Raw genomic sequence first — 24,283 nt, 5'->3', positions numbered from 1 at the left:
GTGTGCAAGACCCGTGTCCTTAGCTCTAAGTTGAAGGTCACGTGTTTATTCACAATGGAGTGCTGCATATAAGTACATGGAGTATAGGCTGTCGTGTCCGTGCTGTAACTTTCTCATGTATGGACAGATTTTAAAATGACTTGCCAAGACAACGTGTCATGTGCAAAGACCCATGTCCCTACCTTTAAGGTGAAAGATACACTAAGTGTTTATTCACAATGGAATGCTGAATATGAGGACATAAGAGTGTAGGCTGTCAAGTATGGGTGGTATTTTTATGTTCAGAGGCAATTTAAAATAACTTGCCATATGTATTTGAACGCAAAGGCAAGATAAACTTTTTATGTACTTGTTCATAGGTCAATGTCACATTCGGGTATTCGTCACATACTGTGACAGCTCTTGTTCACTATTCTTTGAGAAACAAGCTATATTGATAACAAAGGTAAAACTCTTTTACTCAGGTGAGCGATTTAGGGCCATCATGGCCCTCTTGTTTTTATGCCCCCGAAGGTGGGCATATTAAAATCGCACCGTCCGTCCGTCCGGCTCTGTAACTTTCCCTTGTATGGACAGATTTTAAAATAACTTGCCACATGTGTTCCACATACCAAGACGACGTGTGGCGTGCAAGACTCGTGTCCCTACCTCAAAGGTTAAGGTCACACTTAGTGTTTATTCACAATGGAGTGCTGCATATAAGGACATATACCGTAGGTAGTCGTGTCCGGGCTGTAACTTTCTCTTGAATGGACAGATTTTAAAATAACTTGCCACATGTGTACCACATACCAAGACGACGTGTCGCGTGCAAGACCCGTGTCCCTACCTCAAAGGTCAAGGTCACACTTAGTGTTTATTCACAATAGAGTGCTGCATATAAGGACATAGAGTACAGGTTGTCGTGTCCGGGCTGTAACTTTCCCTTGTATGGACAGATTTTAAAATAACTTGCCACATGTGTTCCACATAACAAGACGACGTGTCGTGTGCAAGACCCGTGTCCCTGCCTCAAAGGTCAAGGTCACACTTAGTGTTTATTCACAATGGAGTGCTGCATATAAGGACATAGAGTATAGGTTGTCGTGTCGGGGCTGTAACTTTCTCTTGTATGGACAGATTTTAAAATAACTTGACACATGTGTTCCACATACCAAGACGACGTGTCGCGTGCAAGACCCGTGTCCCTACCTCAAAGGTCAAGGTCACACTTAGTGTTTATTTACAATGGAGTGCTGCATATAAGGACATAGAGTATAGGTTGTCGTGTCCGGGCTGTAACTTTCCCTTGTATGGACAGATTTTAAAATAACTTGCCACATGTGTTCTATATACCAAGATGACGTGTCGCGTGCAAAACCCGTGTCCCTACCTCAAAGGTCAAGGTCACACTTAGTGTTTATTCACAATGGAGTGCTGCATATAAGGACATAGAGTATAGGTTGTCGTGTCAGGGCTGTTACTTTCCCTTGAATGGACAGATTTTAAAATCACTTGCTACATGTGTTTCACATACGAAGACAACATGTCGTGTGCAAGACCAATGTCCCTACCACAAGGGAATTCTGAATATAAGGACAGGTGAAAGACACACTAAGTGTTTATTCACAAGGGAATTCTGAATATAAGGACATAACAGTGTAGGTTGTCAAGTATGGGTGGGTTTTTTTTATGTTCAGAGGCAATTTAAAATAACTTGCCATATGTATTTGACACGTAAAGGCAAGATCAACTTTTCATGTACTGACCTTGTTCGTAGGTCAATGTCACATTCGGGGGCATTCGTCACATACTGTGACAGCTCTTGTTTAATTCTTTTATTGGATGAGGAAATATAAGTGGACAAACAGTTGCCTTGAAGGTTTATTTAAGCCATCCAATGTGGCTCATTTCGAAATCTTTCAAGTAGTCCAGATGTGATGGAACCTGTACAAAATTGAAAGACAGAGCCTAGGTATTTTGCCTGTAGCATCAATTATTAGGCCTACCTTTGGGTAAGGCATGGCTCTGCCCTGGTGTTCATTGCTGACTTATATAGAAACTTATTCTTCTTGACAAAACCAGAAGATAAAGGCCAAAGACATTTTTCATGATACATTGTCTAGTTTACTTTCATCAGGTTTGTGAAAATTGTGCACCTTTGGTCAATATTTGGGTAAGGGCTATTCCATTTAAACATAACCCCTGGTGGGGCGGAAAGGTATCCATAAACTCTTCCTTTATACCAAGTTGGGTCAAGTGTTATTCAGTTTCAACTGTTTTTCTATTTATAGTTACAGTGACCTTGACCTTGACCCTAGGGACTCGAAACGCAATCCCATGAAAGGTTTCCATAAACTCTTCTTATAGACCGAGTTTGGTCAAGATATGTCAACCCTAACTAAAGTTATTCAGTTTCAACCGTTTTTCTATTTTTTGTAACAGTGACCTTGACCCTAGGGACCCCAAACGCAATCCCATGAAAGGTACCCATAAACTCTTTCTATAGACCCAAGTTTGGTTCAAGATAATTATGTCAACCCTTACTAAAGTTATTCAGTTTCATAGGTGAGTTTGACACCCGCCCGCCCGAACAACAACGTTCGTCATTCTAATAACCAGGTTTCACTACGTGAAAACCTGGTTAATAACTGCCTTCCCCCCGGGGGTCTTGATTAACTGGAACAGTCCTTAATAATTCTTGCAAATATCAATTTTATGTATTTTTAAACAATAGTTTCCATTCTAGTATCATTGATTTATTACCCTAGAAAGAAAAACATGCAGGTATAGTTATTCAAAAATATCTGAAAAATACATGGTTTTGAATTAAAAAATATCTGAAAACTAGAGCTATCACTGAAGGTGATTAATACCCCCGAATGCCACCTTTCATTATGATTTATCATTGTATGAAGTTATATGCTATTCCATCTACTAGTTTTCAAGTTACTGTCCGGTCAAAAGTTTGACAAAAAAAAAACACACAGAAAAAGGCAATAACTCTGTAATTTCCTAAAATCGTGTAGTGATTCATGTACACTGAACTCCTTCTCATTGTGCTGTACCATTGTATAAAGTTTTATTACATTCCATCCGGTAGCTCCTTCTCATTGTGCTGTACCATTGTATAAAGTTTTATTACATTCCATCCGGTAGTTTTCAAGTTATGCTCCGGACAAGAAAAAAGTAACAAAGGGCAATAACTCTGTAATTGGCTGAAACAGAGTTGCGGCTCCTGTACACTACACTATCTCTCATTATGATCTATCACTGTATGAAGATTTATTAAATTCCATCCAATAGTTTTCAAGTTATGCTCCCGAGGAAAAAAGTAACAAAGGGCAGTAACTCTGTAATTAGCTGAAATAGAATTGCGGTTCCTGTACACTGCACTCCCTTTCAGTATAATCAAGCACTGTATTAAGTTTTATTAAATTCCAACCAATAGTTTTTAAGTTATGCTCCGGACAAGAAAAAGTAACAAAGGGCAATAACTCTGTAATTGGCTGAAACAGAATTGAGGTTCATGAACACTGCACTCCCTCTCATTATAATCTATCACTGTATGAAGTTTTATTAAATTCCATCCAATAATTTCAAGTTATGCTCCAGACAAGAAAAAGTAACAAAGGGCAGTAACTCTGTAATTAGCTGAAATAGCATTGTGGTTCCTGTACACTGCACTCCCTCTCAGTATGATCTAGCACTGTATTAAGTTTTATTAAATTTCATCTAGTTTTCAAGTTATGCTCCAGACAAGAAAAAAGTAACCAAGGGCAGTAACTCTGTAATAAGCGGAAATAGAGTTATGGTTCTTGTGCACTGCACTTCCTCTCATTGTGCTTTACCATTGTATGAAGTTTTAATAAATTCCATCTAGTAGTTTACAAGTTAATATCTGGAAAAAAAATTGACAGCAAAAACAACAAATAAAGGGCAATAACTCAGTAATAAGCTAAAGTAGAGTTATGGACAATGCACTTCCTCTCATTATCCTTTACTATTGTATGAAGTTTCAATGAATTCCATCCAGTACTTTTCAAGTTATACTCCGGACAAAAAAAAAGTAACAAAGGGCAATAACTCAGTAATAAGCAAGAATAGAGTTACGGTTATTGTACACGGCACTTCCTCTCATTATGCTCTATCATTGTATGAAGTTTAATCCAATTCCATCCATTAGTTTTTAAGTGATGCTACGGACAAGGTAAATTGCAACGGACCAACCGAAAAACCGACCAAACGGTGACTCCAATAAAAACCTGCTGGTACCCGGTAGCGTTTTCAGACAATAGTGGCATTCACTTTCCAGTGTCTCTGCATTGACCCATTTTTTGGTTTATTATAAAAATACATAAGGGTTTAATAAGCTGGAAACACTATGAACTGTGTTTCAGTGTGATATTCTCGAGATAACTTTCAGAATTCTTAACGAGGATTGCAAGCAAACAATTTGCATTCAACATTTAAATCATGACTACACATATGCCTAGTACCATATAAAAGTCAACTTAGGTTGATGCTTTTGCAAGAATTCTCAGATTACTAAGGGGCATACCTCCACAATTATTATTAAAGACGTTGTTGACCTATGTTACTGGGATTATGTTAAAAGCTCTACAGAACCAAGGCCTCGGCACTACCTCAACTTTTTTTCCCCCAGAAACACAGACAATTAAAAATAAGTAACAGAACTCAGTACAATGCATATATTTATTTACTGGAATTCAAATCAAAACTCTTAAACAAGTAGTCAGTGCATCTTCAAACTTAAGAATACATATTAAATTTACATATAAAATCTCTACATGCATTATAACTGTCAGAAATAAACAGAAAGCAAGAAAATAAAGAAATAGACATCAAGTTTAAGAAAGAAATGGAGCATAAAACCCCCCCAGAAAATATTGACAAGCTGCCAGTGATACAGATCTTGATAAGCTTTCCAAAAGTGTTTTTTTTGGGCTTGTTTGCACATTTAAATGATTTGTTTGGTCACTTGTAACTATTAGATACTTACAGAACGATCAATAAACATTTTGGCTAACTTTTGACTAAACCAAGGAAAATCAGTTTTCTACAATTCGCTGCTGAAGAATTGTTCACCTTTTTTGCTCAAGAACTGAGAACACAACATTGGTAACAACAATAAGCTATAAAATAAATAAGAAGTATTTACATCCTGTACACAACAACAGTTATCTTCGCATTTAACAATATTTACAGAAAAAATACAGCTTTAAAATGTTGCTCAGCTTTAAAATGAGCAACACTAGGGTTATTTTCTTATAAACAAAAAAGAAAGTCATTCGTCTACTCATAATTCACATTAAGTTTCCATAATTCAGGGCTTGGTGTAAGATGGACATAGCTCCTTCTATATTTATATGGAGTAGAGTTTGTCTGGCACCAAGTCCTTCCACTGACTTAAGAAAAAGTTCCATATGAATGTTTGCCAAGAACACACAAGACTTATCCTTGTACGTAATCAAAGGAATTCATGATGTTACTCAAACAGAGCTCCGTTACACATGCAAGGATAAGTATGTACCTTTTAAACATGAATTAAATGTTAATAAAACACGTACAATAAAACTTAGTATCTTTACTTTAAAATTAGTTACATGATCTATGTATAATTGTATATAGTGAAAGTGACAGTCTTATTCAAAATCAATACATACACATGCATAACAAACGTAAATTTTGACTGATAAAACTACTTACTAAATTGCATTTATGGAAAATATTAATTACTCATAACAAGATTGTAACCGTGTATTTAATAGCAGAAAGCGCAAAAGTATTAAATGATTGGTGAATGCTAAAAGATTTACTGTGGTCTACTATAGTCTCATAAGGTTAAAATACCATGTTTTAAGCTCATTTCTTCCAAATTAAATTGGTATCCTTCATAAGAACCATTGTTTTCAACATTTATTCATCCTTCTTTTTGGAATATTAAAACAAAATTAATAATTGTGGTTAATATTATTTGGGAGTAAGAGTGCATCTTTAAGTGTATAAAAACCCATTATGTTCACTGTTACAAAGAGTATTGACCTTAATGTATTTGATTTATTACTTTCTAAGTATCAAGCTTAAATACATGAGCTCATAGAAGTAGGTTAGTTTGATTAAATGATAAAATAAAAAAACCTGATGTCAGTGTTCAAAACATAGAGACAGCTCGCTCAACTACTCCACACTTCAGTGTATGGACTGAAAAGTTTTGGCGAACCATGTATGAATCACTGCTAGATAAGATTTCAATGCAAATCATGATGTGCTGCGATATGTACATAAATTGAATTTGAAAGTATTTGAGGTGGTACGCAAACTTTAACATAAATCCTAAGTCGAAAAAGGGGCATAATTCTGTCAAAATGCTTGATACAGTGACCTCCTCCTGTGTACAGGTTTGGGGCATGATGTTGAACAAGTGTCTGAAGTTTCAAAGCCTGATGTCAATGGACTTTGAAAATATTTGAGGTGGTAAGCAAACTTAAACATAAGTGGTAACGCCGATGCTCCGGTGACTAGGATAGCTCTCCTTATTCTTTGAAAAGTCGAGCTAAAAATTAAGACTAAAATTATAACTGGGTTGACATTTAAATGCATGAAAATTGTTTCTTCATATTGTTTATGTCAGCTATTGCGATTGAACTAATGTGTTTCCTGAGTTTTTATACTGTCTATCTACATGTTTGTAAATCTACATGTATTTTACGCTGCTTCAGTATTGGTTCAGGAGTTGTAGAGCTTGGAGAGAACTTCGTCGACGTTCAGATCTGCCAGACTTTCCTGACTTATATCTCCTTCTAACTTGGGTCGCTTAGCCTGAAACAATGAAACAAATCCATTATAAAGAATGTACCTTTCTATAATCTTGCAAAAATTGAATCTTGCACCAACGGATGGAACGAAATGCAGACTGACTATACAATACTGCCTCAAAACCTTGTTGAGATGCCAACAGTAAAATATGTTAGACCTATTTGTCATTTGTATGCGGAAAGATGTATAGTTTAGTATGTAACCAATTAACATAAAGGAGTAACCAATTATACATAGCCACAAGTGTCACCAATTTGTGAGGAGTATATTTGTCAAACTCAAAGGCTTTTAATCTCTAGAAATTTCAACCCTCCATGCTCTGGTACATGTACATGATATTGGTAGTAGAATTTATGAATTGTCGAATAATGTACCTAGAATCAAAAATCCACAAAATGTTCCATGCCAAAAATTTGATTGTAATTCTAAATGTACCCTATAAAATGCAGCTGAAGAAGTTTACTGATAAATGAAAATACCTCCACTCCAGGTGACTCCTCCCTCTTTCTCTTTTTTTTCTTGTGACTGTGCCGATGTTCCCCGGAGTCTCGATGTTTGTGTTTATGTCCGTCTTCTCCAGTTTTTTCCCTGTGACGATGTTTATGTTTGTGCTTCTTATGATGGCTCCCCCCTGACGTCACACTTCCATCTGCACTATGTCTTTCTTTCGGCTTCTTAACGTCACCATTTTCACTATCATTTTCTTTAGAACCTTTATCCTTACTCCTTTCATGCCGATGTTTGTGCTTGTGTTTTTTCTTCTTCTTATGAGTGGAACTTTTCTCTACAGTAGTGTCTGTGACATCTACTCGGCAAGTCAACACCGGTGCTATGTCACTTGGCCTTTGTTCAATGTCCACATGTTGATCAGATTGAGGAACAGCTACAGATGGGGGTAATGGATCCTCAGATTCTAAATGAGTCAAGATCTGATCATTAGGTTCTTGTTTATTCATTGAATGTTCAGAATTTTCATCTTCGCCAGGAACTCTGACACACTGCAAAGCCGAACCATCACAATTTTCATCTGCAGATCGATGTACCTCTGCAGTAACTATCATTTCATTGTGTAACGAATGTTCAACAGTTAGGCAGTCAAGGTTTGTATTGTTTTCATATTCAGCATCATTTATCTGGGGATTCATACTTTCTGTTTCCATAATATCTACCAAATTACTAATGCTTTTTTCCAATTCCTCTCTGTCAGGAACTTCAATATTTTCCTCGTTTTCTGACTCGTAACCAAACAATTTGACATATAATGTCTGTTGTTCAGATTGTGTCTCTGAGTAATCATCAGTAAAATGTACATGTTTAGCCTTCACTTCAGTAGAAACTTTATTATTAACTTCTTTCACAGTTACATCTTTCATTTCATCCTTTATCTCAATTTCCTTCACTACTGGCTTTTCAGAAGACACACTGCAGCTGTTTTTCTTTCTGTTCACTTTTTTCTTTGGATCTGTTTTATGTTCAGTGTCTATGATTTCTTCATTGTTTGTTCCTAATACCATACTTGGATTATGTCTGTACAGTTTATCTATAATACTGTTCACCCTCTTTGCTGTTTTCTGTGCGGTCTTACCTGCATTAGGTTTCTCTTCATATTCAGATGCTTTACAATTGGATTTCTCATCATTTTCAATTCCTTTCCGATCTAAATTCTCCGTATTTTTTGTTGGAGACTTAAACAGAGATCTTCGCCTTGGAGGAGTTAAGGGGGATTTCATCAATTCTTCAAGCTTTTTCTGCTTGCTTCTTGTATTAGGTGTAATCTTCTTTTGCCAGTCATGTAACATTTCTTGTATACTAGCTCTCCTAGGCGACAGGACTGTCTCAGACAGGCTCTTGGTTGGTGTTAATCCAACCTTTTCTAACATTTCCTCCTTGCTTGGAGTGAACTCCACTTTTTCTGGTGAAGCCTTCTTTGGTGTGCAAGGCTCTACGACAGGAATGAGACTTTCTTCTTCATCATCCTTTGTATCACAATGACTATCTGCTCTTATCTTCTTTTGCAGAGTAGCTAGAGGTACATCATCATCCTGTGGACTGCTGCTTTGGTCCAGTTCACTTTTCTTCTTGAACAGATTCAAACTCCTCTTTTTTGGACTTCTGCTTTTATCTGTTTCTGTGCTGTCCTTGTTATGTACAGGAAGTTTGACTAGTAATCTGTCTTCTGATTTTCTATTTTTGATGGACTTAGTGACTTTCTTTGCTTTCGACACAACAAGCTTGGGCTTAAAAGTGGTTGTATCTTTACTGTTGGCCGAATTTTCTATTTTCTTTATATCTGGCTTTTTCACTGATCTTAAATTTCTGGAAGATGGTGACATCTCGTCATCTTCATTATTGTCTTGTTTTTCATCAGTGCCATATTCAGCTTTTTCACTTGGGTTATTTTTCTCCTTTTCTCCATCTCTTTCAACAATGAGTTCAGTTTTATTTAAATTTGTTTCTTCTGGATCAACTGCTTCAGCATTATCACCAGTTTCCATTGGCTTAATACTTCCAAGTTGTGAAATAGCCTTAGTACTAGATATTGCATTTGTGGGAGTAAAATTCTGTTGACATGTAGCTGGCATCAGATTACTTGCATGGACAATAATGACTTGTGGAGTTACTTGTTCCCGGGGTTTTGGGCAGATCTTCCGGAAGCTACCCAAATTATCCTGAATGGCTAAGGGTCCAAAGTCTAAGCTTCTCACATGGGCCCTATCAAAAACATTATTGTGAGTAATTGGAGTTGCAATAAGTTTTTCACTCATATCAAATTCAAATTCTTTTGATTGAGAAATATTTCCATTTGGTGAGTTCTTAGTGCCCTGACTTTGTGGATTCTGGTTTTTATTCGGTGAATTGGAATCATCTGACTTTTTCTTCCTTCCTCTTTTCTTTTTACCATTTGCATCCAAACCCGATTCAGTGTTTTCAATATTCTGATTAACAACTGGAGTAACTGTTGGCACTAGGTTAATAGTAGCATTAGTTGTAATCACATTACCATTTTGCATAATGGTGTACTGTGTACAGGAATTTAAATTCTGATTCCACATATTAATAGTGTTGGCATTGTTCAGATCTGTTTTAGCAAGGCTAGCATTGCCCTGTTGTTCAGCAGCATCTTGACAGCCCAAGATAGGAACATCGATCTTAGAGCCGCCAGGAGACAGTATGGTAATACTCTGATTGCTTTGTATAGCATGCTCAAGTTTCTTCGGTGTCATCTGCAGGGGTACAAATGCAGGTTTGAGGACATTCTGCTGTGTGCTCATCTCCGTCTGAGGCTTAGACAGGAGGCTCTTAAGTGTGGAGAATGATCGATTCTTCTTGGACCCTGCAAAATAAGGAAATGAACTTAAGGCCATAAAAAAAAAGATCTGTGGTTCTGGTTACCCAATTGACACTATTTTTGTTTCCTGACCCTATCTTTTTATTAACTATAAAACATGTGGCACTTTTATCTGTACAAGGTGAAATTGTTAAATTGTTTTGAGTTACTTTCTTGTCATCACTAATGTCACCATACACAACAGGGCTTCCAAATTTTTTAAATCTCCATCGGTCCAGGCCTGTCACAATGTAAATTGTGTCAATATTTTTATGCAATGTAGCAATTCAAATGCGGCAGTACTTGAGTACAGTCACAACCATCTTACATTGTAATTTATACAAAATTTAGTTTATTTGCGATTTTTATCAAGTTTCTGCCGCATATCCTAGGAGGAACACAATTAAATGACCTTTTTCAAACTTATATCACACCTTTTTTCCCATTTTTGCGCAGTTTTCCCTTCTTGCCCTTTCCTTGCCCATGAGCCCGGGCCCCGACAGTCGTGGTGTTGGGACGAGGCAAGCTGATGCAATCTAAAAACAACATAAGGTTTCGGATAATGATTTATTAAGAAACAAATATAAGAGTACCATCTACCGATCCCAAAGCAAACTTAACAAGGTGAGGATACATGTATTGGGATAAATGACTTATTAAGAAACAATTACATAAGCACCATCTACTATCAAACTTTTCAACATTGACAAGTTCAGCGTACTGAACACAAAATTACCCTCTGCATTAATGAAATTAATTTTATGAAACTTTCTGTTTCATAACTTTCTTTATCAAAAGGAATACAGTGATAGTCACCTGACTACTTACCAATAGTGTTCTCTATGGTGGAGCAGGTGCTGGTATACGCGGACCCTTCAGGAGCCAGGGACGCGGTGTCAACTGTACATAGGTCCGCCGCATCACTCAACAGGTTCAGATAACCTGAATCTGAAATAAAGGTGTTACTCTGTACCAGGGTTGTTTAACATAGCCTGTCTGAGGACCAGTTATCTGAACGTTTCTTAAGACTTCGAGTACATGTATATGTGATGGCAGAATCCTAAATAACTGAATGGAAACATACTTTTATAGTCATTCGCCTATTTTTATTAGTAAATATAAGATCACAAGGTCATTTTTGCTAGCATTAGATATGGTATTGTATAAGTCTTAAGAAATAGTATAAAATGTACCTTGGGGGTTTAGAAGATGAAAATCTGAGATAGTTTTCGTGTTGGTTGTAGTCTGTTTTGGTCTGTAGGAGCTAAAATACGACTGACTACTATCCCCCGGCTGCAGAATGGTTTTCCTTACATGTGGCCCGTTTGTCTGCCTCATGATAGGACTGCCTGGATGGATGTCAGCTTTTACCAGCGGACTGCAGTTGGATGGGATGTTTTTGCTAGAAATGGTGGCATGTTGTGGATGGATGGGTGAAGATGCGTGGGAATGTAGCCTCACACTGGATGGTCCATGGGGAGTCGAATGAAGCTGCTGGTTAGAGCTGGGACTGGAGAGCTGCATGGGAGTGGAAGGTTCAGAGTGGAGCAGGTCCTGGGAGATGGGTGTAGCAGGATTGCTATGTAAATAGGGGTTCTCAGACTGGTACCCAGGAGAATGTGACTGTGATGCTCCACTAGACTGGGTTGTCTGCCCAGTAGGGCTGAACGGCTGGGTGGCTGGTGTGCTACTGAGATTTTTCCCACTGGACCCAGCAGAATGTATCGGGCTACTACCCAACTCATTTCCTCTGAGCATTGGTGTGAAGTTGATGGGTGCAGAGCTTGCACAGGGTGTTGAGGTGACCAGTCCTTCATGTTGCCTCTGTATACCCTCAAGTGGGAAGGAGGGTGCAGGGGAGAACAAGTCCTCCTGTGAACCCAGGTAGTGGGGGGAGTTAGCCGCCATACTCGCACACTCCTCATGGATCTCTGTAAACACAGTTGTACTGCTGTTATGATAAACCAAGGAGAACCTTAGTCATATATGCAGGGTTTTAAATTCATGTTCAGTAAAACCATGTTGGCTCGATATCCCAGGGACCAAGCAAAATACTTCGAGCCTAACAAATATTTAGCCAATTAGGAATGCTTACAAAGGGTACAACAAAGTCCTTGACATCCAGTCCAAGCCAACAAGGAAATCGAGCCAAGAGATATCAACTGTACTTGTAGTGAAACAAGCAAATTGATCTGTTGATCTATACGCTTATATAAATGACTGCAATAGTTCAAGGATCAAGTTTTAGGTTTAAAGCTAGATATATGGAGGGATGCTGCACAGTGTCCCATTTTGGTAGCACCATTCTACCCTCATGGAGACCAGCAAGTGTACCCTGCTGCCTTCAAAAACTAAAATACTTCAGATAATGAAATATTTTCTTGTTTCAATTTAAACTTTTCATATGATTATAAATTAACATATATGTCTATGTGACCATGCACAACCAAATCTGTTTTAAAATAAAACTACATCAAGCAAATAAATGTACAATTTTGCACAGTAAGAGAAAGTATTCTAAAGATTACTGTCATATGTATAATTGTACATATTTCGCTATTACTGTGAAATCGTTATGTTCGTGGGGCATTAATGTTCGTGGTTTTCCTGGGTTGGGTGATCCACGAATTCAAGATCCCACAAATATAAACCTTTTATTCACTTTTTCAAATGCCGTGTTATGAACTTGTACATAGTCTAGTTTATTCGTTATAGAGGCCACAGTATACAGCGTTAATATCCGTCTCACTGTATTTCTTGCTATCATTGTTTTGTTAATATATTATATCAGCCTTTAACAAATAATAAACCGAATCATTTTTATGTGTTTTATGAACCAAAAAACTGAAGCACGTGCCTAAACATGTGCTGTTAATGAAAATCTCCAAGTTCGAGATGTGAGTGATGAGTGTCGGTTCTGGATTTTTTTCTTTAATGAAATGATTAATCGATTACATTGGAGGTTACTTATTTTCCAACGTGACAATGTACAAAATATAGCTTTTAATATACTTATTAAACAAAAACGTGTGAATAAATATTGAAATGAGATGATATTCAAAAGTGATTGGATTTGTAGACATCAGCAATCTTTAGGGATTATTTACTCAAATATCCTTCTTTGTGTTTTCAAAGTCTGCGAAATTCTTAACTGGCATTCAATGGCTTTGCCTATTCAATTGTCAATTTATGATCAGGGTACATATTCTTTTATGACCTTAATTTCCAATTAAATCGATAATTGACATGGGTATATGCACTAATTGGCATGTCATACCACTTTAGCGAGAGCCATAAGCCGAGTGACGTAGAAGATGGAAATCACGGACCAGCGTGTGGAGGTAATGCAGACAATCTAGACAATCGTAGTTTCGATTATTATTTTTTTCAAAACGAAAAACCAATAATTCAAGTATCAAAGAAATTGTATTTTTTCGGCAAACCACGAAATTTCATGCTAACGAATATAAATGATTTCACAGTAAATGTTTTCTGCACAGTTACTTAATATTTTTAAATGGTTGTCATTGTAGTTCAATATTTTATTATTCAATGTTATAAACAATCAAGACTGACATTGAACTCCTTTCATACAGACATCTAGCTGTATATTTCACATACATAAGACATTACCATGAATACTCCGCTCCAGCTCCTCAATCTCAGCTTTCATCTCGGCCTCAGATCGCTCCTTCTTAAAGCCTTCCATGAATGTTGCTCGATCTGTAAAAATTGTGTGAAATATCTATTGTTACTGGTTGCAATATTTCTACTATAACTGAGCATTTGACCTTCAGCTCATTCAAAAAAAATGATGGAGGTTTTGTTGTTTTTTGAGTGAACTAGACGAACATAATTCCTCTAAAACAAATGTCTAAACATCAATTAAACAAGATATAATATTGAATTGAATTTAAACTTAATTTAATCTGAATATATTTGGAAAACCCGAAAACATGTGGCAAAATTCTGTTCATTCTGCAGAAATAATAAATAAAAAGCAAACAAACACAACAAACTTCAAATGACACATGCACAATCATTAAACAAAACATTTAATACAATTGTGATGTACAACAATGACCACCAGCATCATAGTTTGTGTTCTTAGTTTATTGCTGGTATTCTGAGATACAGTCAAACCCTGCTGGCTTAACCCTCAGAGACCGGCGAAAAAATACCTCAAGCCTCGGACAACTCAAGCCTCGGACAACTCAAGCCTCGGACAACTCAAGCCTCTGACAACTCAAGCCTCTGACAACTCAAGCCTCTGACAACTCAAGCCAAGTTGGATTGTTTACCTTCAGTATAAAGAAATCAGTCCTCTACATCCAGGTCAAGCAAATTCAAGCCATGCGAGTTCGAGATAACACGGTCTGACTGTAGAACATCAGAAACTATAGGGATAAGACCTCAACTCACCTGTACCAAACAACTTAAACAAAGACTCGTAAACTGGGTCGCTCATGTCCAATTTCTCGTGCAGGACTTTAGTTTCGAAGTTGGCACCCTGAAAAAAACAACAAACCAAACTTAACTTCAAGAAAACTACCTTTCTGTGGAACCTGGAACATGGTCAAGGTGTTCCAGATTTATTTTGCATGCTTTCTCAATAGAAGTAGGCCTAGCTACTTCCAGCATGGTCTGAAAGTTATAAACAATCCTGTACATGAATTTGTCAAACCTGCTTATCACAGATAATGCAAACATTGGAGTAGCTTGTTACTTCATGAGCATACTTGTTGATTAAATATTAATGTATTTATTTCAAATTACAAGTTAAGAATTATATTATTATTTTTTTATTGAGTACTGACTTAATGATTTAACAATGAAATAATATACTACCAAATATACTTTGTCAAGATCTTTTTCTAACAAAAAGCACTTTTTCTTGCAAATGTCACTCAAATATTGCTGTTGTTATTAAGTTTTATTCTCCTTCATAAGTTGATGACAGTTTAAACAAAACTATTTTTATGGCTGGAGGACTTTTTTTTAAAACTAGGGTCCGTGGCATTGATTAGGTAGGGTCGGATTACCCGAAACCATTTTTGTTTGTTAGTTGTTTCATGTTATGTAAAACCTTGTGTTGGAAATGGGTCCAAAATTTTACTATTGATTTATTGGAGATCGAACATACATTTTATAATGTTTTTGTCTGGCATGTCTGATATGTCATTTTCATTCATGTACTATTGATTAATTACTTTAATTTCAAAGTTGAGAATCTAAAAGCCAGTATCAATTTTTAAAGGTAAGAAATACTCCAAAAGTTATCTAAAATGGCTCACAATAATATTTTTCCAACTATAAAGACAAAATCACTATATCTTTTCATCAATTTTTGATTATAATTGATAATAAAACAAAACTAGTACTGCAAGTGTAGAGTGTGGCCTACTATTTCGAGTATTTCCTCCAGTGAGCGTGAGGCTGTGATGGTCTCGAGTTCCTCCGCGGTCAGTTTGTGTTCTGTGTCCTTCACCTCCGACCGTGACTCTGTCTCCATGGCAACTGGACCTTTCTTGAACACACCTTTAAGTCAGAAAATAAACTTGGATTAACAATTAAACTATTATTATTGGTTTCTGAAATACAAGTTCCAATTATATAAAACCAGTAAATTCTCTGGTTGGGTCAAAGTTAGCTGAAATGTTTATTGATTGGTCAATATTTCAAGACTTGAATTTAGCACTTACACTCGCAAAATGCAGTAACAGTCATCTTTTACAATGAAAAATTGATGGTATTTACAATTAATATATAAGCAGTACTAATTAGGCTATTGTGTACACATACTTTTGGTGACAACAGAATTACAGGTCTGCGCAATTTTCTCGTGCAGTCTTGTGTCACTCAGGATTTGCTGGAATATCTGGAAAACAAATGCTTAACTTACAAAATCTTATCAATACTCAGTTTTTAAAGAAATATTGCTTCATTTCAAATGAAAACTTTGAAACGTTACTTATAGCTAACAGACTCCTAATTCTTCTATAACAAAATGAACTGTCACCTATGATCCAACAAGTTCGCAGTTAGACTTCATCACTTTAACAGAACATTCCATCCACATTACACACATAGGATTATTGCATATGTGAAACACAACAGTACATACTGGCTGTTCCTCTATATGCTTGATGCTGTGGGAGGCCTCTACCGGAGACAGGTCACTCGCTCTTTTTCTAGGAGTCTTCGGCCTAAAAAAATAGTTGTGATTAATTATGTACATAGAACTACTTGCACTTTACACAGTCATCTACATAGTCATTATGAAACAACCAAAGTACAGCCTTAATTTTTGTTGCATGAATGAACTTCTGAAGATATAAGGTCACATGCTATGTAATTGGAAATAAAGACAATCGTCAAAAGCTCAAACCTCAAAAATGTAACCTATTAGTTTTATACATGACATAATTTCTATTTTAATTTATTGTTGAACATATCTAAAATCCAGAGACTATGTAAGTAGTTTGACTCAGTAATACTCTGCAACATCTGTGACTGTGCATACTTTTTCCTGCGAGGTGACCTTGTCGAGGCCTCGTGGTCCATTAAGAGTTTTATTGGTGTGACCATGTGACTGTCCAACAACACTCGGTGGGTATCCGACTTCTCAGGGGTGGCAATGACCGTTTTAGTTGAATCTACATAGGAAAAACATGTTATAAAAAATTCATGACATTTTTTACAGCATTTGATTTTGACAGTTTGATTGGATAAACCAGTAAAAAGTTTGATAATGCAAAGCCTTTATAGAACTACGATTCATTTAAATTACATGTATTCCTGAATTAACATCTTAACATTTAGAATATGGGAAATTTAAAACTGTCCTAGGCAAAATTAATTCTTCACAGATATCAGCTTAACATAATCACATAATTAGCATTAAATGTAGTGCAAGTAGATGTGTACTAAACATACCATTATTTTCCACACGTCTAGAAGACTTAACAGGTGACGTGTCTCTTTTGACATCTTTTGAAACCTGTTTGGAATCTTTGGAAACATCATCATGGGCATCCACTTTTACTGTGTGGTTAGAAGTTCTTAACAAATTAACATCATTAACAGTGGGTGAATCTTTAACACTAACATTTAAACTTGAACGCGTGTTAACATTGTCATGAGGAGAAGCACTAGTCTTGCTTGGGCAACTGTCAGCTCCAGATGTTTCATATGATTTAGCAGGGGTGCATGACTGCAATCTCACTGAAAGGCTTGAGTCAGATTTCTTACAGTCAGAATTTCTTTTTTCAGGGCTTCTTTTTGAGCTGCTAGTCCCCGAAGAGACTGAAGGTCTTTTAGGTGAAAACAAAACTTTCTTTGGCAATGTGAAGTGAGCTTCATGCTTCCTTGGGGAATGATTAGTAGTTTTTTGGTCACCCCTGTCTAACTGACATATCTGTGTTTCTGCCCTATTGTTACACTTATCACTGCTGCCAGGTTGAACTTTTTTACCACCAGAAAGAGTTCTGTTTTTCTTAAGAGGTGATTTTCTCTGAGACTTGGTGACATCATTGTCGCCTACTAGAGTGCCATCAGGGGAACTACCGGTACTCAGCTGGCTGCAGTAGGAATCTCTGGAAGATTTCTCTGCAATAAAAATCACAACTGCCTGTCAATCTTAAATTGATTAATGTCATTATGATGCAAAATAAAAATACATTATCAATTTATCATTTATAACTGTATTTTTCAAATGAAATTTAGTCTTACTGACTTCATTGAGTGACAAAATAGATATGGACTTAATATTACTCTTTCAAAAATACTTACATGAACAATTCATGAAAATAAAAAGAATTTTCATGATTGAAAGAAATCTATAAATCATGGAAATAAAATTATCATGACAATATTACAAGCTTAACAAGCAAATTGATTGACACCTGTGACAGCCCTTTTGTGTCATTTTAGTTACATACTTAAGCAGATACCCTGAGGTACACTGATTACATCCTAATTGTTTCAACCATAAAACTAAGAAAGTGTTCATTGATACAAATAGTCCCTGATTTGAGATATTTGTCACTGTATACAGGGTATCATGATTACTGGCTTCCTTGTGTCACTTTATCATAGAAATGCGGTTTAAAATAACAAATAATCAAATTGAAGTTAAAATAACAAATAATCAAATTGAAGTATTAGCAACATAGAATCATTATCATGATAATCTCAGTGTAAACTTCCATTTATTAAAAAACATTATTTTTAACCCATTTCATTCTGAGACCCACTAAGATATGATACGTTGTATATTTGCGTATATTCCAATAACTGATAAACCATCTGGCAGTATATGACCCTTGTGCTGTCTTTATCATTTGTAAAATACCATATGTAGCTGACATATTTGGAAAGGAAATAAAAACCTGCACATGATAATGTATTCTTAATACATTAGTTATTGCAAGTTAAACAAGTGAATATAACCAAATTAATTAATAATATTATTAACTATTTCAAAACTAATTTCAAAGCAAAATATTATAAATAAAAACTTTTCTAATAGCATGTAATGGAAAATGAAAATGAAAGTTTCTAAATTTATCTATCTTTATAAATAAAGAAAGAATTATGAAAATATTCCAAATCTGTAAAAAGGTATGACAATCTATATCAACTAAGTCCACTTTGTAGCAAATCAGGTAATAGGATGTTCAACGCAATGTTCAGCCAAGCAGTTGGTCTCCTCAACCAAGTTCCCAGAAATTTTGGCCTCATAACAGTTCAATTGATCCAAGACAGTGGTGCATGGTCTGGCATCCTCAAGGTGAAGTTCTTTAGGACCACCATTCTTTGTATGCAAATTGGGAAACTTTTGGGGTATCCGTCCCCCAATCCTTTTAAAACTCCTTGAAATTGTCAAAAACCATCACCAAATGTCATCATTGGCATTTCTATCAATTTTTTAATATGTCTTCTTGGTTTCTACAAAACTGTTTCACATAATCTGTGTCATTACACCTCAATACCTCTGCTGTCACTCAAGTCAGAAGACCATTCAGTTAAAACATTTTTTCTTAATTTTAAAAAACTGTTATGCATGATAATTTTCTGCCCAACCATTAGTCTAAAATAATAGACGTGTTATACGGGATTCTTCCAATCCCTAACGTCTAAACGGGAATGTGCAAAAAACGGGGGTGTTTTAAAAATATTGAAATTGTTTTAAGTGAAGTATTTTATGGTTGAAATTGATCATAAAGAGTTATATTCATATTTTACCATGTAAGTGAAATGTTATTTTGCACTAAACAAGCATTTAATGCATTAAAACTAGTTGTTTACCTTTCGAATAAAACGAAAGTTGACTGACACAGAAAACAATTATGCGAAGGGGAACAACTCGATACAATCGTAATAACTCGGCCTTCTCCGACACAGCTTCGAGATAGACCTCGTTGTACAATCGTAACAACTCGGCCATGGCCGAAATGTTCCGAGCGATTTAAAACTGTGCCCTGAAGCCTTGCAGGTGCCCTTCATGTATATATCGTTCTGTTTTGACAAAATGAAATGAAAAAAAGCCGTCAAACTCATAATTATAAGTTGGATATTTATTTTGTGTGTACGGAACTAATATAAAATAACACTATCTGGTAATATTTCTTGTTTTTATGATATTTTATAGACTCTATATGCTTTAACCCGGAATCCTGATCGGAATAACTACCCACTTTTCGTACAAAACAATTTGTACGTGAAGGATTTGCCATATCAAAAATCTAAAAAAAATCCGCCAACGTACAATTATTTGGACTAGCCCAACCATCTGCCCATAATATCTGGCCAGAACGAAAAACTTTACAAACGGAAACAATCAAGTGAAGGCGAAAATAAATATAGTGAAAGTTCAGTAAATCAAAAGCTATGCCCTTTTGATGTATCACGAATGTAATGGGTAACCAAAATGTTTTTCCTGCATTAAATTGGTTTAATAAAAGATAAATTGTACTTGTTTACCCTTTTGTTTTAATCGTCCCCATTCATCTAGCAGGAGAGTTAGCTGAGGTAGATGTGTCAGTTGTGGATTTCGGCCCATCTTTATCAATGCATAATATTCTTGTAGCAGGGAACATTCTTTCATAAAGCAGGTGTATGTCTTGTAATAACTGTTGTCTCTCAGGTAACCTGTTAAAGCCAAACAAAAGTTTTACACATGGAATAACACACCAGTCCGAATTCCCAAGATAACCAGATGGAACAACCATTATACGTCACTTTCACTTCCAGTGATAAGAAAGCATTTATAGTTCATATATCAGGGGTCAAAGAGACGGCTATAAGTACAACATAAACGAAAAAAATATTGTCAAAACTTTACAGACTTACTATCTGGAAAAGCTTCTCTGAAAAAACATGAACGAAAAATGGTGTTTATCTTACTAAGTACAACTCTGGCGATGTCTGACGGTAGAAAAAAGTCCATTTTGTTTTAAAGTCGTCTTATAATTTGAAGTTACATTTGTTGTTTGTGATGGCGGGCATTTTTACACTTTACGGTAGCTTGCATATACTTGATTAAAATATAATATAAACCGGGTTTGATCGATTGTCACACGGGCAAGCGGTCGATCTATAACGCAGTGACCTCCCCGTAAATGAGAAAGGTAACTCACGTTAGATCGGCAGTGTCAAAACAGTTCAACAGTATTGGGATATTTCGATGGATGTACCATTCAAATTCTACCTCTGAGTTTATTTCGATCCCTACTGATTTCCGCAAAACTTTAGTGAGAACACAATGATTATCACATACATGTATAAATACATATGAAACGAATGTTTTAACTATTACAGCCTTGAAATACAATTAACTACCAGCAATAATATGTATGTGGCGATTTTTTTCATGATCACAAACGCCTAAGAAATAAAATGCACCGTAGCACGGGTTCGTTTCGAAATAATAATAAAAAAGTATTAGTTGATATCAATTATGAACTTAATTAATTTATTTACTGTTACGAATCAAACGGTTCCAACATTTGTTTAAAATATGCTGACCTCCATAAACGAATATTAGCGCTTTGTTTTATGAATACAAATGTCTTCTGGAAATCATGACATTAAAGAACTTTACAGATGGTTATTATAACCCAACTCAACTTATGTCAACGACTTTATTCACCCCGTTTCTGATTATAATTATATATAATTGAACAGTACAAACGGTAACATATACATTATACATTTTTAGGTATTTTAATTATACACAATGGTTGTAGGCTGTAAGTTTGTATTGCTTAAATTCTGTGGGTAAATCTCGTATATTTTACTGCCATAATAATACACTAAACAAACGTGGTCCACCACAGAGAGGCAAACGATATACAAGAAACTTGCAGAAGCAGGAGGTTGTTTACAAATTATTATACGTATATTTATATGCTCTCAACTTCTAATGCTGCTGTACTTGGAGAGCTAGGACGATTTCAATAAACTTTGTTATGTAAAATCAGAACACTTAAATTTTGGTGCAAAATTAAATCTTCCCCAACTTCGCTTACTAAAGTAAATAGTATATATTGTGAACAAGTTAATGGTGTTGCTTTTGTTTACTGCAACGCTAAGGATAACTGGTCTAAATATGTAAGGAATATGTTAGACACCATTGGTTTGAGTAATGTTTGGTATACTGATCAAATTAACAATTCTTGTGTTAAAGCATTAAGACAACACCTTCACGATCAATATGTACAACACTGGACTGATGCTATTCATTCACAACCGAAGTTAAATTATTATAAACAATTAAAGTTAAATTTGAATTTGAAAAGACGGGCAGAAAAGTATGTTGATTTAAATATGAATTATACATATTGAATCGCATTATCGAGATTGCGACGATGTTCTCACTCTCTTGAAATTGAAGTTGGAAGGTTCAATAATGTTGCACATTTAGAACGAAAATGTAAACTATGCAGTACTAATATGGTTGAATCTGAATTTCATTATTGCTTGCTTGTCCTTTTTATAATGATTTACGTCTACAATATAATATATACAATTCATGTAATATCCCGAATACATGTAGGCTTGTTTTACACAAACAATATAAGATATGTTTATAAATAGATTTACAATGTTTTTCTACGACGTTCTGTCAGCATTGATGCAGTTGCTTCATAGTTAGATAGTACAATAAAGTAAATAATTATTCAGTTCCAGCGTCATATAATAATTATATGTAAGTGTGTGTTTTTTTTGTATTTGACACCTTTTCATTTCTATCGCATCCTATGTGTATTGTTCATAGCGAAAGCTTATGTATTGCCGATATTGCCAAAAAAAATTGAAACTTTAATCGTGGTATACTCCGGAAATCGCTCTTGGTGCAGTAGCATAAACATGTACATATAAAAGCTGCATAGTTATTGAAGCCAGTAAGAAACAGCAAAATGTAACCTTGATCTATAGATCCCGTATTATTTTACATAAAATTATAAACTATATTCGAACAAACATAAATATGTTTATTTGTTTAAATAATGTGAAGCGAATATAAAACAACATTTCAAAATTTCGATAGTTTGTTCTGTGTCCAGCAAAGGTTTGATCGGAGAGGATAAAGTGTCGCTAAAAATGACTCTCGGGTTATTCATAATAGCTTTTTTTTATCTGAATTGGAGTGGAATTCACTAAGAACATGGGTCAATTCCTCTTGATAGGTTGTTCCACAATTAATTCAAGTTCTGTTCGCAAGCACTGCGGATCTACACCAACGTTTATCGTGATTTTATGTTAACTGTAGGAAAGTTCATTACACATACTTAAATGAAATTTCCCTTTTGTCTTTATGATAAACTTATCTACATGCATATGTAAAAGTGCATGGCATGATAATGTCAGCGGATCATGTCAAAATAAACATCGCATACTTGTAGCCAAACATAGAATTTCGAAAGTCTCATTTGAAAACAGAATACCGATATCAGGGCTGTTTGACTATTGAAATGGTATACATGATGATAGAGGGGGAGTAAAAATATTTTGCCGAACTATTGTGAATGTATAGCCTTCTCCAACCAAACATCTCATACGGTAAGTGTTTGGTTGTGATGGAATCACTATTATAACATCATGTCCGTGTCTATTTGGAGACCATCATTATAGCAATTTCCAATTTATTTCTCTATAGATTGCAATTATTTGTAGGCATTGCAATATACGATAACACTTGACAATCTTTTTGAGTTGCGCCTGATTCTTCTTAAATGTTCGAAAATCTTAAAGGGGATGCCAACCAAGTTGCACTGGCATTAAATAAATCCTATATAGCCTAGCGGCGGATGTTGCTGTGGTAGCTGTTGGGACATTAGAAACAAACAATACACCTATAAGAGTTGTTCATAAACAATTTAGTATTTAGTACTTTGTCTAATATAACATCATTCCATTCTAGTTGACAGATATTGAGAAACTGCACCTGACTATTGACTTAGAACCTTATAGCTGATGTGTAATATACTATCATTAAATTCATGACAATAATAATTGTTTCCAGTTTTTTCTGTCATTAAAATTTATAACGAAATCTCCCAATTCGGGGGTTTCGAATGGAAGTCTCCCGCGTAGGAATAAACATTCGGAGCTCCTCGGCCATTTTATCGAAAACAACCTCGGATGTATGCAGGTACATCAGTTGAAGTAGTTCGTAAAATTTTGAATTATATCATTAATTAAACGTAGTGTTTTAGAGTTGTATTTATTGATCTAAGTTTAAATTGATTGCCATTGAATTGTTTTATTGCAAACATATTTAAGAATCCCAAGAGTAATGTCACAAAGTTTAACTGCTAAATAAAATTACTACGCGATCTACTTGCAGCGGACTTAAACGTACCACTTTTTGTATGTAATCCGTCCAAATACATCCGAGGTTGACCGAGGAGTTCCGAATGAGGAATAAAATAATAGTTGAAGATAACCTTGTAATAGATTATTAATAAAAACTATATATTAGCTTTGGGCTGTTTACAGTAAAATAATAAGGTTTCAATATGCATGTATATAATTTATAACAAATATCCTTAATAAAGCTAGCTAAAGCTAAACTATTATGTTTAACCGATACGTCAAAGTTTACGACATTGAAGGTCAAAGTGCATGTTT

At 35.5% G+C, this 24,283-nt stretch overlaps 1 protein-coding gene across 1 annotated transcript; it reads right to left on the bottom strand.

Annotated features, from left to right (window-relative positions):
• Positions 1-4,708: 4,708 nt before the first annotated feature.
• LOC128236382 (uncharacterized) lies at positions 4,709-20,669 on the bottom strand. The gene is made up of 14 exons (XM_052951230.1): positions 20,555-20,669; positions 20,132-20,299; positions 17,084-17,755; positions 16,671-16,803; positions 16,272-16,353; positions 15,950-16,025; positions 15,552-15,685; positions 14,570-14,657; positions 13,781-13,870; positions 11,341-12,078; positions 10,976-11,095; positions 10,582-10,683; positions 7,299-10,153; positions 4,709-6,822 (listed from the first exon to the last, which is right to left on the bottom strand). The coding sequence occupies exons 1-14, from the start codon at positions 20,595-20,597 to the stop codon at positions 6,730-6,732; spliced, it is 5,394 nt and encodes a 1,797-aa protein (XP_052807190.1). The 5' UTR covers positions 20,598-20,669; the 3' UTR covers positions 4,709-6,729.
• Between the last annotated feature and the right edge of the window lie 3,614 nt (positions 20,670-24,283).

The sequence above is a fragment of the Mya arenaria genome, chromosome 6 (assembly GCF_026914265.1).
Source record: "Mya arenaria isolate MELC-2E11 chromosome 6, ASM2691426v1".
Classification (NCBI taxonomy): Eukaryota; Metazoa; Mollusca; class Bivalvia; order Myida; family Myidae; genus Mya; species Mya arenaria.
Note: the sequence above shows the minus strand (reverse complement) of the source record. Positions and strands in the feature narration are given on the sequence as shown.